Below are 14,897 nucleotides of genomic sequence, written 5' to 3' on the forward strand. Positions count from 1 at the left end.
TGTTGCTACACCTGCTGCAAAAATAATGTGGCCCAAGTATGCTACATGTGGTACTCCAAAATCACATTTGGATGCCTTGGCATAAAGTTGATGGGAGGACGGCAATTGAAATACTAATGCAAGATGTTCTAAATGTTTTTCTTCGGAAGAATTATAGATGAGAATATAAAAAAGGGCGGCCCGGTCGCACTACGCGTCCCTACTGAGCATAGATGAGAATATCATTAAAAAAAAAAAACTAAATCTCAGATATAGTATTCATAAGTGATTTCAAGGTAGCAAGGGCATTAGTAGGGCCAAATGGCATAGTTAAGAATTCATAGTAGCTTGTATAGGTGGGAAAGGCAGTTTTAGGAATGTCAAACACGTAATTCGTATCTAGAAATAACTTCTCTAAGATTAATCTTAGAAAATATTCTAGCTCTTTTCAACTCATTAATCAATTCTTGTATTATTGGTATGAGAAATTTGTTTTTGACAGCAGCTCTATTAAGCTCTCGATAGTCTATGTAGAATCTCCAAGTGCCCTCCTTGGTTACTAACAAGACAGTGGACACATAAGGTCTATAACTTGGTTGTATCACCCCATTAGCTAATATTTCTTTAGCTAACCTCTCAATCTCATTTTTCTTTAGTAATGTGAAAATCTGTAAGGCCTTAAATTAATGGGGTCTGTGGCGTTTTTTAGGGTGATGATATTGGTCATGAGAGATATAACTTTGAGCTTAGTCTCTTATGTCATTCCTTGAGTTCTAGAGGTTTATGATCCGTGTGAATTATGAGTTTATTAAACTCAAAAGTCAATAGTGAATGGAGTATGACTCCTCATCCATTCTGAACCCAAAATAAGATCATAACCACCTAGCTTTAGCACTGTTATAGATAATTGAAACTTTAAGTTATGCATAGACCAATGAAAGTCATCACACTTGGTATTTACAATGACTTTCCTCCCATCTGCTACTGCAAACAGCCACATGTTTCACTTATAGTGAGGGCAATTTGGCCTCCATACCTATCTTCTACTTCAGTTCCCCATAACACAGGCAAGTCACAATTAGGAAGCATTTTGTTATAAAATGAAGCTCTGGTATAGGAATTACCAGAGTTGTTGTGATTCTTGAGAATAACGAATAACAGAAATAAACCAATATAAATTACTATTGAATAAAAGGAACAATAATAAGAAACTTGAATTACACATTCAGTCCTATTTTCTTTTTCCTCTCATATCTGACATGGTGCTTAAGCCCGATATATGAGAATTCATAATATTTTTCTTCACACAAATGATGATGTGAATTTGATCTACACCATAAGCTTGTTGGCATGAATCATTTCTGAGATATGCAATGCTGTGAAAGGACATGGCTCTGCTTTACTGTTTCTTGTCTTTAAATAGCCATGCCACTGCACAATTTGGTCTTTGCTTCTGTTTGATTTCCCATATTATCTATGTTTCAGTGTTTCTATGTCAAGATTTTTTCCAATTATGTTCTAGTGTTTAACAAGACCTTGTTTGTTTGAGATTATAAAAATGATCTGGAATATGTCCAAAGGGATACATAATCCTTTTCTCCTGCATCCTTCCAAACAAATGAGGTATAAAGTTCAAAAGATTAACCAAATAACAAGAAACAATGAAGTCTGAATAGATATATGAATTCAGGGATGTGTCTCCTTATAAATTTAAGAGAGCCTACTTTCTAAAATGTATACACATAAATACAATAAGATATGGTTTCTTCCATAACAACGATTCCAGAAAAAATATATATATATAATTGAAGATATTATTCATATGTACACAAATCTACAAGCTCTGTGAGCCTGTTTAATAATCACTCAATGAAAGCCCCCCACAAAACTTAAATCTAATATCAACATCAAATTTTACACAACATCATACCCCCTCACAATTTCTAGAAATGATACAAATCATATAATTGCTAGAATAAAGCAATTAGAATATATCTATATAGCAATTGGAATTTTACTTGCTGCATGAAAAATTGCAAATCTCCATTTTATTCGACCGCCAGTATCAACCAGGAATTGAAGGCTTCAAATGGATTTTTTTTTTCTCTCCCAATCACGCCCGCAGATATCCTTTGTCTTCCAAGTAACTTATTACAGTTTCAGCCATATCACATGGAGAAGCACAGAGGTCTCCCATCTGTTTTAGTACTATCTGCAAAATACCCATTAAGGACTCCATATATGAATTGTTTGTGAAAAAATATAAAGGCATAATACATCATTTGCCCCCTGAACTTGTCCAAAATGGTTGATTGGCTCCCTGAACTTTCAAAGTGTCTCGATAGCCCCCTGAACTTGCATAAAATGTTCAGTTAGCCTCCTGAACTTGCGTAAAATGTAATCAATTAATCATTCGGTTGTAAAAAAGCAAATCAAATGCGGAAGATATGTTACCCGTGCCTTAGAATGTTATTACATACTTCACAAAATAAATTAAAACATGTTAAAAAAAGAATTTGTTACTTATTCAATTATAAAACATTTTCTTCTCTAATATTATAATCACATACCCCGATCTTGGTCGTTTTACTTTTTTAAGATGTGTGCAACATATCTTCCGCATTCAACTTACTTTTTTACAACCGAGTGATTAATTGATTACATTTTATGCAAGTTCAGGGGGCTAACTGAACATTTTATGCAAGTTCAGGGGGCCATCGAGGCACTTTGAAATTTCAGGGGGCCAATCAACTATTTTGGACAAGTTCAGGGGGCAAATGATGTATTAAGCCAAATATAAAAGAGTATTTGTTTGTGTTTTTGGTCGTTTTTACACTGCCATGCTAAACTACATTAGATTTAACTCTAATTCTCAAGGTCGAGTTTAGTCCAAAAAGATTCTAGGCAACACCAAAAAGTGCAACCATTCTGCAATTTATTATACCATTGAGCTCTTACATGGCATATCTTTTTGCACTATATACAAGTATATACACACTGGGTTTAAAAATTCACCTCGTCGGATATTTGATATTTTTGTTGTTATTAACATCAATAATCATCATCATCATTTATTATTATTATTATTATTATTATTATTATTATTATTATTATTGTGTGTGCTTACCAAAGACTACTGATTCCCTAACTTCAGGTTCATGTCCAATCTATTTCAGATCCACTTTAGCATGCATAATTTTCCATTAAGATGATAGTATACAAACCTCACAATTTAGCGGCGGTTCATATGGATCATCAATCCCAGTAAAACCTGAAACATGCCAATTATACACCCCATAATGTAACTCAAATTGAGACCTATTGACATCGAGCATGATAAAAAGAACAGAAAGAAAACACGCCCGGACAAATCCAGTACTGCAGAGAAACTTAGGCTTTGATTGGAAAAAAGGGTTTGAGGGGTTAGGAAGGGATAAGGTTTGTAAGGGTCAAGAACAAAATTTGCAAAATTTGTGCTTGATCCTTGCAAACCTTTCCCTTCCTAACCCCTCTAAACCCTTCATCCAAACAAAGCCGATATACAGTGACAATCCTCGAACATACCTTTGATCTTCCCAGCTCGAGCTAGTTTATACAGGCCCTTTGGGTCCCTTGCCTCACACACTTGGAGTGATGCATCCATAAACACCTGTTGAAGGCAGATTCCATGAATGTTTCACCAGCAACCACGGCATTCATTGGTAGCCCCCACAATCGTAGTTATAATTCTACCATGTCTTTACATACCTCAATGAAATCTCCTTCTGGTAGTAAAGCACGGCAACGATCTCTGTCTTTTCGGTAAGGAGATATTAAACAAGCAATGCAAATGATACCAGCATCTGCAAAAAGCTTTGCAACCTCCCCTGAAAATTTAAACCATGTCATATTTTCAATATTCTTGGGCCTTAACTATCAGTTTAAGCTTTTGGTTCAATTGGTTCCTTGACACATTAAAAGAGAGAAAACCCACAAGGGAGAACAAGAAAAAGTTTTAGAAGGAAAACAAATTGTAAATGAAACAAATATCAACAAAACGAACAAATTATAACATTTACCAGTCCTCCGAATGTTTTCAACACGATCCTCAGCTTTGAAACTAAGGTCAGAGTTTAAACCATGTCGAACATTGTCTCCATCAAGAACGTAGGTCAACTTTCCTCTTGAATGCAGGCGTTGACTCAGAGCACATGCCAAAGTGCTTTTTCCTGAAGTCACAATTAAATACAGATATCAACAACTTAGGACGAGGAATAGGGGAAAAAGACCCTAGTACCAGAGAATTGCTTCAGAGTATGCAAAACGATGGAAGAACTTGTATGGCACTTACAAATTGCAAAATCATAATATGAAGAAATGTGTATTATGGTCCAACACTCAACAGGTGTCCTAGTTTCACTGTTCAAAAGAGATTTCTCACTGGCTCCCCTCCTCCAGTCCAGAATACTCCATATTTTTATTTATACCCCAGAAATGATCATCTCCACCACTTCGCCACATTAGTAATTAAAACTTTAGGAAATGTATTCAATCCCGGCCTTTTCAATCTATAAATAATGTGTTCATCTTTTTGGAAAAAAAAAAAAAAGAAACACAAGCTCTTTCAGCTCAGTACTCACATCTGCAGTGGATTTATGTCCCTGACATTTTCACTCTTTGCAAACTCAAAACAAGGATCATATCTACCAATATTAGACACCACATTTTATGTCAAGGTATCAATTGAAAGACAGCACTATGAAATACGTATATCAAGGAAGAGCCTGTTATCATGACTTTAATGTGCTTTTTCAGCAGCATCTTATAAGCAATGTAGAAGTCACATTCTGCAGTTTCATTCAAAACCTAACAAAATAATTATCAATTAAACATAGAACCTTTCAACAACTTTAAATTTCATTATCGTAGGAACATAAACTATCAACTTGGCCAACTAGCACTCAACAGAGCAATATATAAATTAAGCTGAAATCAACAAAGCGCTACTTAGATCACTATTTCAGTGAAATTCGCCACAACATCACAATAAGAAGGGCTGGGGAGAGAGAGAGGGACGGTAGTAGGGGAATGGGGAAGGAGCTGACCCACTGATCGTAAATGACTCAAAATCAACTCAATCATAATCCCATTTTCTGAAGAACCCTGTAGCTTAGTTCTAAGCATGAATCTACTTTCATGAAGCATATGAGTCAATTAAGTGCTGTTTTCTTGAGCAAGTTTTAGAACAGAACCTGATCCGCTGAGACCAGTAATCCAAAGGACACAGCCTTTCTGCTGAAGTAATTCCTGCCTATCAAATTTATCAACTGAACTTTTATGCCACACAATGTTTGTTGACTTTCCATTACAAGGCATCGTTTGAAGATCTCCTGGTTAGATAGTTGAAATTAGAAACGTAAACAGATGTACAGAGAGGAAAAAACAGATGAAGATACTTAATCACCAGACACAAATCCAATTAAATAAACCAAAGTTATCAATTTAGAAGAAATATCTTTCTCATCGACCTGGTAAAATAGTTAGAACCAGAACATGAGTATGTTGACCCAAACATATATTTATACCTATAGGGCAACTGAAAGCTAATACATCCAAAATTTCCACATTACTGAAAAGTAATATGCCAAAACGATGGATACATAGACTTTATTGTGTACGATCATAGGAATAGATATGGACGTGTCTCCGGTGTACACGTACACTCAAAGCATATTTCACAAAGTGATTCTATGGAATCAAATAGAACTCCAACTTTCCATAGTCAAGTCAAGGCCATTAATGACTGTTAGGTACCGAAATAGCGAATCCTCGTGCCTTATTTTGTCAAAGAAAAACTAATCATGACTGATTAAGTTGCTGAATATTATATTCACTTGAGCCGAAAGAAAAGGAAAAGAAACAACAAATCTGTTAAATCATGATAAAATTAGGTCTTAATCGTCAATTTCAAACTCCATTAGAAAAAACCAAGCATCCAATTTCCAACAACCAAATTAGAGAAGTCATACCTGAAATATCAGAGGAATTATCAGTCCAGGACATAGCGGACTCCTTCATCGCGGAAACTAGCGGCGAAGATCTCAACCTGAAATCACCGGCGGGGCAACGGAGGTTTAAATTGCTAAGCACATTATGAGAGACGGAAAACCTGGCGAATCCAAGGTTTGACGATCGCGGCGGTAGAGATTCAAAGTCGAGGAAGCAAGCAGAAAGTAGGTGCCTGAATTGGTGTACCGCGACCATCTCTGAAGAAATATTCAAGGAGAATAGAAAATCTTCAAATCCATGGCTTTATATAGGAAAAAAAGGGAAAAAGATAATTGCAATAAAAGAATGGGAGTGATGAATTCGTGCAGTTGACGAAGGGAGATTGTTAGCTAATGGAGCGTATCTGTCACAAATAACAATCACGTGTTCCTACTTGAACATGTGTAAACAATCTCTGTGTATCAATGCTAATCATTTTTTATTTTTTATGCACAATTTCTACAAAAGAAAAAAAAACATTACTATTTTTTATCTTTTCCAGATATATTTCTATTATTCTATCTTTCATTAAATTATAGTCTAACTTAATTTTAACAATATTATATTGAATGAGAGTTAGCAATAATTAAATTAAATTTTATTGTTTTTCTATATACAGTTTGTTCGATTTCTCGATTCGAGACTCGTCAGACACTTTTTAAGTGGGTCATCTCCTAATTAAAGTTTTTTTTGTGATCTAAGTGAAACAACTTGGGATATTTAACCACTCAAGTCAATTTTAAATTTTATTATTTATTATTAAAAAATTGATAATAATTATGGTAAATATTTAAAAGGGAAAAATATAAAAATAAATCTTATGATTTAGATTATTTTTAAATATAAATTATGTGGTTTAAAAGTTAACAAACAGATACATTGTGGTTAGTTCCATTAGTAAACACAGTTCAAATTAACTAACGGTGTTAAAAAAAGTCAAATGTACAGTGAAAATTGAAAAAGATTTATTTTAGTTCTTATATTTATTTATTTTATAAATTAACTTCTTATTATCTAATTATCACCAATAAATATAATTATCACCAATAAATCTCAAAATAAGAATCAAAATTTAAACTTGCTCACTTCTCCTCCTCTCACATTTCTTTTTTTTCTCTCATGAATCAACAATGATAGAATCGTCTTCAATTCCAATTTAGATTTTTCCGTTTCAACAATAGAAATGCAATTGGAATATATAATCACTATTAAATATTTTTTTTCTACAATCGCCATGAATCTCAATTTTTTTTTTGGCTGAGTTGTTGTTTTTCAATAACATCACATCGGTAAGATTTTATTTTACATTTATTTTTGAACTTTGATAATCTATTAATTATATAAAAAAAAACGGTTAACAATGAAAGAGATGCAATTGGAATATTTTTTTTAACTGTATCACTAGGATTTTGCCTCAGAACTCATCATAAATAAATTCTCATAAAGATTGTAGTTAAAAAATTTATCCACTATAAAGTTTTTTAACCACGATGGAAACCGGTAGCTAGTCTACCGGTTTCAAATTTAAAGAAACCGGTAGTCAGTCTACCGGTTTCAAATTGTAAAGAAACCGGTAGATTAGCTACCGGTTTCTTAATTTAAAAAATAATAATTTTTTTATAAAAAAATTAATTGAAACCGCCGGTAGATCACCTACGAGTTTCAATTATCCATACTTTTTTAACTAGGATCGAAACCGGTAGCCAGTCTACCGGTTTCAAATGTAAAGAAACTGATAGTCAGTCTACCGGTTTCAAATTTAAAGAAACCAGTAGCCAGTCTACCGGTTTCAAATTATAAAGAAACCGGTAGATTAGCTACCGGTTTCTTAATTTAAAAAATAACAATTTTTTTATAAAAAAATTAACTGAAACCGCCGGTAGATCACTTACCAGTTTCAATTATCCATACTTTTAACAAAGTATGTATTCGGTGCACTTTGGCATTTTATAGGAAAAAGTTCGATATTAGTCCCTATTTGTTTTTAAAAAATTTAATTTAACTTCAAATAATTAATATCATATGTATTCGGTGCACTTTGGCATTTTATAGGGAAAAGCTCAATATTGGTCCCTGTTTGTTTTAAAAAATTTAATTTAATTTCAAATAATTAATATCATGTTAGAAGTTCGTGTAATGTGTTTATAAATATTTGTATGTCAGTTTCGTGTTAGCACATCAACCCTAAGTCAATCCAAAAATTTATGTGTCAGTTTCGTGTCAACCCAAAAATTACGTGTCAACCCAAAAATTTAACTTCAAATAATTAATATCATATGTATTCGGTGCACTTTGGCATTTTATAGGGAAAAGCTCAATATTGGTCTCTGTTTGTTTTAAAAAATTTAATTTAATTTCAAATAATTACCTATTAAGCTAAAACCTAATACTAAAATTACGTGTCGATTTCGTGTCGTGTAATCGGATCGTGTGTACTTTTACCACCTCTAATTTCAAACCTTCCAAACATTAAATTATATCTAAGATATTTACTATGTTAATAATATAGTTACAAATAATCAACAACAAAAAAAAAATGTGAGTTTGAAATTATATTTTTTACAATTTAAATTAGAGTTTTCACAGTTTCTTTATAGTCACAATACAATTTGGATTAGGATTTTTACAGTTTGAAATTATAAATTTAACTATAACATTTTCAAATAAGATCAATTTTAGCCTTATATTATTGAAAATTGAAAAAACTAGTTTCACTGTTATTTAACTGTCATATCGAACATTCCAAACGAGTTTGTCAATAAATTTAAAGAGTTTTTTTTCTTGATTATTTGCACTATATTAGTAACAAAGTAAGTATCTTATATATAATTTGATATTTGGAAGGTCTGAGATGACAACTAAAGAACAGTTAAAACAATCTTTTTAAATTTTTGGTGATGTTAGCTAAAATTGATTTGACGATTTGATGTTAGCTAAAATTGATTTGCTCAAAATCATCAGGGTCAAATTTATACTATTTCATACGTTAAAACCAAATAACTATTTAAAATTTTAATGATTTGAAATTAAATTAAAAATTTTAAAAACAAATAGGGACTAATATTGAACTTTACCATATAAAAATGCCAAGTACACCAGATACATACTTTGTAAAAAGTATGCATAACTGAAATCGATAGGTAATCTACCGGTTTCAGTTAATATATTTTTTTTAATTAAGAAACCGAAAACTAATCTACCAGTTTCTTTACAATTTGAAACCGGTAGACTAGCTACCGGTTTTAATCAGTAGACAAAATCTTTAACCAGGATCCTTATGAGAATTTATTTCTCATAAACACTCTATTTTGAGGCAAAATTCCATATCAATAATCAAAGTTTCTATCATAAATGGAAATTATACTTCACACATGATTATTTATTGATTATATAATGTTATATTATAGGAAAAATTACAAAACTAGACAGTTGGAGAACTCCATTTACATATTTATACCCATTCCATCACATGCTACCTAAATAGACTCTTCGCCTTCTACAATACCCATAATACCCCTGAACTGCCCGACCCCTTCTCACTCTCCTCATATTACGATCGATAAACTGACTTGCGAAGACCACTCAACACCGGTAGTATGGCTAAAATGAGAAGAAAGTAGATGAGAAACCGAAATCGAATGTATGTGATCTACTACTTTATTTCTGTTAGGTTTGTGTCGAGATATGGTTGGAGTTGTGTCGAAATGTGTGTTGAGGTTATGTATTAGTGTTTAATAGCTACATTCGGGATTTCTAGACTAATTTGTATTGTATGTATGTGAACCATGCTTAGTCAGTTGTCATTTCGTTCCGAACGGTCTGAGAAATATGGGTTTACGACAATCGCATTTTATGAATTCGCTTTTGGTATCAATCATGACCCGTTTCATCTCCCATCCTTCAATCATCATTGCTATCACCAATGCATCTGTAAATGGAGGGATCATCGAGCCTGTTTCTGCAAATGGTCGGTTGAGGGATGTTTTGTCTAGGGCAGATATTTTGGCCTTTTTGACAGACGGCTGGTACCTTGGTACACCTGCTGTGAGGTTGTGGACACCTTTAGACTTCTTTTTTGGATCTGGCCTCTGTCTGTCATTCTATAGTTTCTTATAATCTTGGATAAACCTATCCAACTTGCCTCCCTCTATTAGCTTCTCTATCTCATTTGCTAGCTTCCAATAGGCTTCAATGTCATGCCCATTTCTTCGATGAAACCTGTAATACGCTCTGGCGTTTCTCCCAACATTTACATGATCCCTCCCCTTTGGTTTCGGATATGTGATTTCCCAATTATACTGACTCTTTTCAAGCCATATGAGGATCTCTTTTTTAGAGGTGTTTAATGGAGTGTATGTTGGTCTTTCTCTCGTATTTCTTTTATTTTTGGATGGCATGTCTCTAGGATTCTCTTTCTCCTTAGATTCTCCTTTCTCCTTTTTCAGCGAGATGCATCTCTCCCTTCTTATATCATCTATTTCCATGTACCTCTTGCATATTTCCATTAGTTCCATAAGGCTTATTGGTCGGCGTGTGACCATCTTCTTCTTTAACCTTTTGCATTGGGTGTTTCTGATCACTGCTTCTATAGCCGTGTTGAGGTCAACCCTCATGATTTGAACACACAATTTATTGAGTTTCTCAATATATTCCCTCAAGGGCCGATCTTCTCCTTGCATAAGATCGTACAATCTTCGAGAAGCCACCACAGGAGGAATGCTTCTTGCAAACTTCACACATATGTCTCGGCTTAATTGTTCCCAACTATCAATTGATCCTGTGGGGAGAGATTATAACCAATCAAATACTGGCCCCTTGAGCGTAGTGGAGCATATCTTATCAATAGTCCCTTCATTGGAGCCGTAAACATCCATCAGCTCTTTGTACTATTTGGCATGTACCTCTGGGTTGTCTTCCCCTCTGTATTGGGGTAGAGATGGGGCTTTAAACCTTCGACCTCCTTCAAATTTCAAGATATATGCCGTAAACGGTGAATCCTTGTTACCAGGGTTGGTGTATCCAGGCTCAGTTAGTGTATGTCTTATCTTTATATTTGTGGTTTTTTCCATGTAGTTGTGCTTTGTACGAACATGTCCTTTTAGCTGTGGGTTTTTACTATTTTTCCCCAGAGATAACATGCAGATGTTATCAAAGGGGGATGCCATTTCACCAGCAAGACACCAGCTTGTTTAATATCGTCATCAATGATTGCCACTAAAGTTCATTCTTTCTCTAGAGACTCGGCCCGAGTAATGCAATTTCTGACCTATCTGCTCTCTCCTTCTCTGAATCACTTGTTTTGTTCGAACCGTATTAACCAAACTATAACAACAAAAATTGAAAATAAATTCCTAGGCAAAGACTTGAATATCAACCCCAACTGATCCACTACATTATCCCCATGACATTTATCCGATCTCCAACCATCGAAAAAATATTTCCACTCCTTTGTTGTCCTCTTGCAGAATTTTCACACATGGATATCTGACTCAATTGGATTCCTACAACCTGGAAAACATAAATCCACTTCAAGATGCCTTCTAGTATGGTTGACAAAGCAAGGTAAGATCCTTTTACAACCGCCATAGAAAATGTTTAATTTTTTTTGTCAAAGTTAAAAGTTGCCAAATTAGATTCCATAATCCTAAAATCGAGGGAAGTAACGAAAAAGAAGCTACCCCTAACCGTCGAAGCTGCTCAGTTAAATGATAGCGGGATTTCACTACATAACATCCATTCTTCTAATGCACTTATGCCAACCTATCTCTAGGTTTCTTGAAACTATGATGAAGTTTTAAAACTTGTGCATCATCATCATAGAAAAGTGATGTTACCACATCCGAATTCCATTGGCCTGAATCGACATCTATCAAAGAATGAACAAATAAGCTCGGTCGCTGAAATTTTGCGAATAACAAATGCATACACAAGAGCCTTGACACCCACTTATCCTCTAAAATATGAATTGAAACACCATCCCCACCTTCCAAACTAAGTATGTTCGTGCCTCCAAAATTCCTCTTCACACATAATTGGGATAATGGCCTAATGTTGCATCCAAAAAAGTTCCATGAACAAAGTATTTACCTCAAAAAACCTAAGAGCGGAGAGAGTATGAATTCGATAGAAATCTCCAACCTTATTTAGCGAGCATAGCTAAATTAAAGGAAGACATTCACCTAAAACCCAAACCAGCCGACTCCTTGGACGAACATAAAACCTTCCACGTTAACCAATGAAGAGGATTCCCTTGACTTCTACCAAAATCTACTGACAATCCGCTGAAGTTCGGCACAGAAACTATCAGAAAGGCGAAAGCAACTCATAATGCAGGTTAGGATAGCTTGAGCCAAAACCTTTATTAGCACCTCCTTCTCCCTTGATAACATCTTCTCCGACCATACGTTAGCCTTCTTACTTATAAATATTTGTGAAGGTTTTCCACCTCCTTCATTGTGAAAATGTCCTTGACTTGGAGTTTAAAAAGAGTTGAAACATTAACACTAAAAGAAAGTTAATATATTAATAAATTTGAATACTATTTAGTTAAATTTAAATTATTAATTAATTAATATTACATTTTAAAATGGAACAAAATATAACAATTTTTATCATTAGTTAATGTAGAATCAAACTTATTTCTTTACATAGTACATATCTAATTACTCGGTTCAATACTAGTCAAAAAGGATTCTCTTCAAATTAAAAAAAAATTACATATACTAAAATTCAAACTCGAAATATTTAATTTAACCGATTTGAAATCTTTAACCACTCAAACAATATTACAGAAATAAAATTGAGATACAATCATAAAATTTTACCCTTCAAAAATAAATAAAATATCGTTATAGAGATTGATGTAAACCAAATACAAATACTATATTGTAAATCTCTTTCAGCTCCTCAATAATTTCATTGGATTCTACTAACAAATTTTTGTTTAGACCATATCATATCTCCATAATCTTTGACTTTCAAGATAATAATTTTTAAACACACGAAATCATTTGTTGTCCTCAAGTTTCTCTTTGATAACAATTCCTAATGGAAAGAGAAAATTTTGAAATGCTAGTTAGAAGACCAACTTCAATTATGGTTTGAGTTCAAGCTCTGAGTTCCTAACTTAAGTCCTCCATTTATTTTTCCAAAGATTTTATATAGTCTTAATTACTTTAGATTGTACCATAATTCAATGAGGTTTTGCAGTAGGAAACAATAAGGATCTGATACCAATTAATATGGATAGTCGGGAATTTACGATTGGGAGGGCTAATTTTAGTCTTGTGATTACAGTCGGAGTTAGCTTCCGAAGTTCAGCCTAAAACTTCATCGTTTTGGTGTGTTAAATGTTAAAAGATTAAAATTGCTCGGCTTAAAAGGAGTAGATATCTTTAATGTTTTATAAATCTAACGCTAATTTCTTATAATTTTTTATTTTTATTTGTGAATTTCTTATAATTTTCATAAAATAAAATTGAATTGCCCAATTTCTATCAAAATAAAATAAAATTGAACTTAAAAATTAAGTTTTCTGAGTGTAAAAAAACTGATTTAGAAAAAAGAAATTAGTTTTAAAAAGTTAAAAAAGACATAGAAAATTCAATAAATAAATAAAAGTTTTTAAAAAAGAGTTTCATAGGATTTGAACACATGATGTCTTGTATTAAGAAGTGTAGCCTAACCAACTCAAATATCTTAAAGTATTATAATAATACTACAAATACATCAATATAAACGAAAATTAGGAGGGTTGCAATCCACCGAAACATCACTACTCAAGGGTGGAGCCGGAGCCCCCAAGCCCTAAGCTGGCTCCGCCCCTGATATGGATCGATAATGGTTGAGAGGAAAAAAAAAATTGAAGGTTTTAACCCTAAACCAACTAAGATCAAACAAGCTCACTTGATTTTGGAAAATTACTCCCATAATTGGAAGAAACTTAGTTCTTCAACAAAGTTTGAACTTTAAAGGATAATTTTTGCATTGATAATAGATGATCTTCTATAAAAGAAAAACTTACATACATAAAGTTGGTCCAAAACCATAGGAAACAAAATAGTAAAGGACCAAAATGAAAGGTCCAACAAATGACTGCACTGATTACAATATAACTACAATTTGAAGGGTTAGGCTATTCTTACTTTGTTTTTGATAAAATAAGTTTTATTTTGTTTTTTTCACCATTCAATGGTGGAAAAAACAAAGTAATGTTTACTTTATCAAAAATAAAGTAAGCATAGAAGGCACCATAACTTGAATACTTCTTTTATGAGCTTTATAATCAACTTGAATAATTAAATCTAATTAAAAATTGAATAAAAATGGAAAAAATGTAAAAATCGTAAATAAAAAGGGGAGAAACATAAAACAAATTTTACGGGTATGATTTAACTCCGTGATATCATGGATATCAATGATAGTATTCTCCAATGTTATCAAACCCGGATCGGACCAGTCAGTCGGACCGGTTCGATCGGGAACCGATAGGCAGTCCGGTCCGAGCTTGTCTGTGTTGATGAACCCTCTAAAAACCGGTGTGAACTGGTAGTGGACCGGTTCGATCGGTGGTTAAACTGGAAACCGGCCAACCCGGTTCACACCGGTTGTTACTTTAAAAAAAAATAAGGAAGAAAATTTTAATGGAAAGAAAGGAAAATACAATTTAAGGAAAAAAAATTAATGGAAAGAAAAAGGAAAAAAAAATTAATAGAAAGAAAAAGAAAAATAAAAATTAAGGAAAAAAATTTTAATGGAAAGAAAGGAAAAAAAAATAATGGAAAGAAAAAGGAAAATAAAATTTAAGGAAAAAATTTAATGGAAAGAAAAAGAAAAATAAAATTTAAGGAAAAAAATTTTAATGGAAAGAAAGGAAAATATAATTTAAGGAA

General features: G+C 33.1%; 1 protein-coding gene across 3 annotated transcripts; it reads right to left on the minus strand.

The window, feature by feature from the left end:
- Window positions 1-1,759: 1,759 nt before the first annotated feature.
- Window positions 1,760-6,397, minus strand: LOC136229379 (adenylyl-sulfate kinase 3). 3 transcript variants are annotated; one of them, XM_066018126.1, is made up of 7 exons: window positions 5,988-6,397; window positions 5,211-5,348; window positions 4,038-4,187; window positions 3,727-3,845; window positions 3,544-3,628; window positions 3,204-3,250; window positions 1,760-2,328 (listed from the first exon to the last, which is right to left on the minus strand). In XM_066018126.1, the coding sequence occupies exons 1-7, from the start codon at window positions 6,220-6,222 to the stop codon at window positions 2,308-2,310; spliced, it is 795 nt and encodes a 264-aa protein (XP_065874198.1). In that variant the 5' UTR covers window positions 6,223-6,397; the 3' UTR covers window positions 1,760-2,307. The 3 variants fall into 3 exon arrangements, with proteins under 3 accessions (XP_065874198.1, XP_065874197.1, XP_065874199.1); XM_066018125.1 differs by having other exon boundaries at window positions 1,760-2,191; window positions 5,988-6,393; XM_066018127.1 differs by lacking the exon at window positions 3,204-3,250 and having other exon boundaries at window positions 1,760-2,191.
- Window positions 6,398-14,897: the final 8,500 nt, after the last annotated feature.

This window comes from Euphorbia lathyris, chromosome 5 (genome assembly GCF_963576675.1).
Source record: "Euphorbia lathyris chromosome 5, ddEupLath1.1, whole genome shotgun sequence".
NCBI lineage: Eukaryota > Viridiplantae > Streptophyta > Magnoliopsida > Malpighiales > Euphorbiaceae > Euphorbia > Euphorbia lathyris.

Coding starts and splice junctions, on each gene's coding strand:
- LOC136229379 (XM_066018125.1), bottom strand. CDS start 6,222: ATGGTCGCGGTACACCAATTCAGGCACCTACTTTCTGCTTGCTTCCTC. Junction 4,188..5,210: donor TACTGGTCTCAGCGGATCAG/GTTCTGTTCTAA, acceptor TTGTGACTTCAG/GAAAAAGCACTTTGGCATGT. Junction 3,251..3,543: donor TCGAGCTGGGAAGATCAAAG/GTATGTTCGAGG, acceptor GGCATGTTTCAG/GTTTTACTGGGATTGATGAT.